Here is a 3349-nt window from a genome sequence, read left to right on the forward strand (position 1 = left end):
CCCCCCCCCCCTTTTTTTGGAGGAAATGAGTTCTGGAGTAGTGATTATTTTGGTGAATGAGTGATTAAAAAATAGGGAAAGATTTGGATTACGTGTAATTTAAGGGCATAAATTATTCTATGTGCGCAAGACGAATTTTTTTTCTTGTTACTCATTCTTATTATATATTCCCCTCCCTCCCGGCCTTATTATGTTCGTGATTTGGGTGGTGTAGGTATCCGTATGTGACAGGAACTTCAGTGGTTGGCATCAAATACAAGGATGGCATACTATTGGCAGCCGATATGGGAGGTCAGATCCTGAATCCAAATTTATTTGCTATTTGGTAATTGATCACGTATCATTGTGTGGGCATGCATGTGCATATGTTTACATGCATATAAATTAGGCAAGCTCATGTGCAGGCAACAATATTCTTTTTCTTTGATATTGATCTTCTACCAGTTCAATGATAGCCTGGTTGGAGTTCTATAAGATACCAACATTTTTGAAGTATGTGTTGTATAATACATAAAATTATTAGCTATTATTACTCCTGATAGCTTCATATGCTTGTGGGGAAAAAGAAAAAAAATTAAGGCATGCCGAGAGTGTGCCCTTTTCTATCTGAGCTGGCAAATGAGCTGGACATTTACATTGATATAGATGTGTCTGCTTGTACTGTGACTGAACCACCTTTTAAACAGTGAAAGTCATGGACTCATTTTCTTCAGTGAATTGATTTTTCTCGTCTCACTGTTTCTCTCTGTATTGTGTTTACCTGAATTTATGCTTGAAGGTTTTGTCCTTCAATAATGTTGGGTAATTGAAAAGTGTTTGCATAATTTGATTGTAGTTGAAGTGAGAAAGTTAAGATGGATTTGTGGTAAAACAAGCAGAGCTAGAAGAACAAACAAGAGTATATGAAAACTGGTTGGTCAGGCCAGTTGAGTATGCTTATGAGAGAAACAAGAAGATGGTTTAGGCATATTAAAGAAGGCTGCTAGGCTTTTGTTAGAGCTGATTAAGATGGTAATGAGTTTTATTTCATTCATCCAAAATTCAGCAAGCTGTGTTGGAGGTGGCAGATGGAAACAAAATTATGATTAAACATGTTAGAGCATCATCAAGAGACTTGTTAAGTCTAGAATATGCTCTATTTTAGAGAGTAGAATCATAAAAATAGGCTCCAATAGACTCTTTAATTTAATTTTTAAAATAGAGGGAGTTTGTGGAGAGCCAATCCACTCTCAATTTGTATTTATTAATAATTACATTTGATGAATTACAAGTTTCAATGCTCCACTTGACACGCTATTTAAGTTATGTTTTAAAAATAAAGAGGCCACTAGAGTGGGTAAAAAATTTCACTCTTTAAATCTAAAAATGCTCTCTATAATGTTGAAGATGCTCTTTATATATAAAGAGTCTCTTGGAGATGCTCTTATATGCGCTAAATTACAATAATTGGATCAAGGCATGCAGGTTTGTGTATGATACAAGCAACTATCCTTGGGATAACTTTGACATTGTAATGTTTAGGGGAGAAAGATACGCTCCTGGTTGTCATATATCCATCATGGAATCGTTATATGCGTTTGCACTTTTCTTTTGATGTTCTATTATATATGTACAACATGTCAACTATGTTTTGAGTCAGAAGTGAATCTTATGTTTTTATGATTTTCATTTGTAGGTTCCTATGGGTCTACCTTGCGTTACAAGAGTGTCGAACGATTGAAGCCAGTGGGAAAACATTCTCTCATTGGAGCAAGTGGTGAAATCAGCGATTTTCAGGAAATAATGCGCTATCTTGATGATCTTATGTAATTGCACTCAGCAACTTCTTTGGAGGATAATAAATTTGAGAACTAACCCATGTTCTTGTCCCTATATCTGTTGCAATACTATTACCTAGTCTTTAAGAAATTGGCTTGAAAATTCTGACTCTTTTTTATTCATGCTTTGTGGATGTAGCTTGTCTGATAACATGTGGGATGATGGGAATTCCTTGGGTCCTAAAGAGGTGCACAACTATTTAACTAGGGTCATGTATAATCGCCGCAATAAGTTCAACCCTCTTTGGAATTCACTTGTACTGGGAGGAGTGAAAAATGGTCAGAAATATCTTGGAACGGTAAATTTCTGTTCATATCTACTTGTTACACATTTATGAATTTGCTGTTATAAGCTAATTTATTTTGAAGGTGTGGCTAAATTTTGTCTAAATAAATATATGTTAACTTCCAGGTCAATATGATTGGTGTTCATTATGAAGACAACCATGTGGCTACTGGGTTTGGTAATCATCTTGCACTGCCTCTTCTCCGTGATGAATGGCATGAGAACTTGACTTTTGAAGAGGGTGTCATACTGCTGGAGAAATGCATGCGCGTGCTTCTGTATCGCGATAGATCAGCTGTCAACAAGCTTCAGGTTTTGTTCTCCCTATGTGGAATACATACGTCCCGACTTCTTGGAAACTGTTGTACTGTTTAACGTCTGATTATTTCCTGCTGCCTCCTGCTATTCGCGTGAAGTTTGGAGCAATTAGAAATATCATGAGGATACAAGACTAACTTATATCATGAAAATAAAGTTGTTTTCATATGCCTTTGTGGTCCTTACTCCTTTTAGAGATTGCTATATCTAACAAGCCAAAGCCCATTTCTGTTCCATGCAATGTGTTATGTATAGACTCGGAAAAATAAAATAAAAAATCTAGGAATTTGTGGTGCTATGTAATTCAATTTCACGAATCCTGTTATCCCTACCAAAAAGAGGATAACTGAGAAAGCAGGGGATATGGGAGGATATAAAGAGGTAATCAAAGCCCATTATCTGTTTCACGCAGCGTGTCTTATGCATTGGATTGGGAGTGGTTGAAGTGAGCTTGATTATCTAATTTATAATTTTTGGTAGACATTTCTGGATTTTAATCTATATGATGTCAAGATGTTGTTTCAGTTGGGCACAGGTATTGAGAGTGTCTATATGTGGTTTGTATATTATAGGTGCAATTTCTCCTTTAGTTTTTTCCTCTGGGTAAAGATGGGTTTATTTTCTTTTAACTATATTAGGTTAAATTCTATTGAGTTTGTTGAAGGGTGAGCTTATTGCTTCGAAGTTTAGATTTTACTGCATGAGGATATCCTTATTTCATTAAACTCCAGAAGTTGTCTTTAGTGGAAAGTGCCTAGTGAGATGTTCATGTATGTTAGTTCAAACTTTTTGGTGAGAAGAATATTTCTATTCCATTCCTGACACAGTGACACACTTGATATTATAAATGTAGATTGCAAAAATCACTGAAGAGGGAGTAACAATTTCTCCACCCTACTCATTGAAGACTTTTTGGAATTTCTCCAGT

The 3349-nt window shown here is 35.7% G+C and overlaps 1 protein-coding gene across 1 annotated transcript in view; it reads left to right on the plus strand.

The window, feature by feature from the left end:
* Positions 1 to 200: 200 nt before the first annotated feature.
* The window catches only part of LOC111385177 (proteasome subunit beta type-4-like), a gene marked incomplete at its 5' end in the record, with an annotated part of 13388 nt that continues 10239 nt past the window's right edge, over positions 201 to 3349 (plus strand). Inside the window, 5 exons of the mRNA XM_023009549.1 lie at positions 201 to 291; positions 1676 to 1805; positions 1957 to 2116; positions 2230 to 2415; positions 3275 to 3347. Of these exons, the coding sequence (XP_022865317.1) occupies positions 201 to 291; positions 1676 to 1805; positions 1957 to 2116; positions 2230 to 2415; positions 3275 to 3347 (640 nt within the window). The remainder of the gene's footprint in view (positions 292 to 1675; positions 1806 to 1956; positions 2117 to 2229; positions 2416 to 3274; positions 3348 to 3349) is intronic.

This window comes from Olea europaea, unplaced genomic scaffold (genome assembly GCF_002742605.1).
Source record: "Olea europaea var. sylvestris unplaced genomic scaffold, O_europaea_v1 scaffold3101, whole genome shotgun sequence".
Classification (NCBI taxonomy): domain Eukaryota; kingdom Viridiplantae; phylum Streptophyta; class Magnoliopsida; order Lamiales; family Oleaceae; genus Olea; species Olea europaea.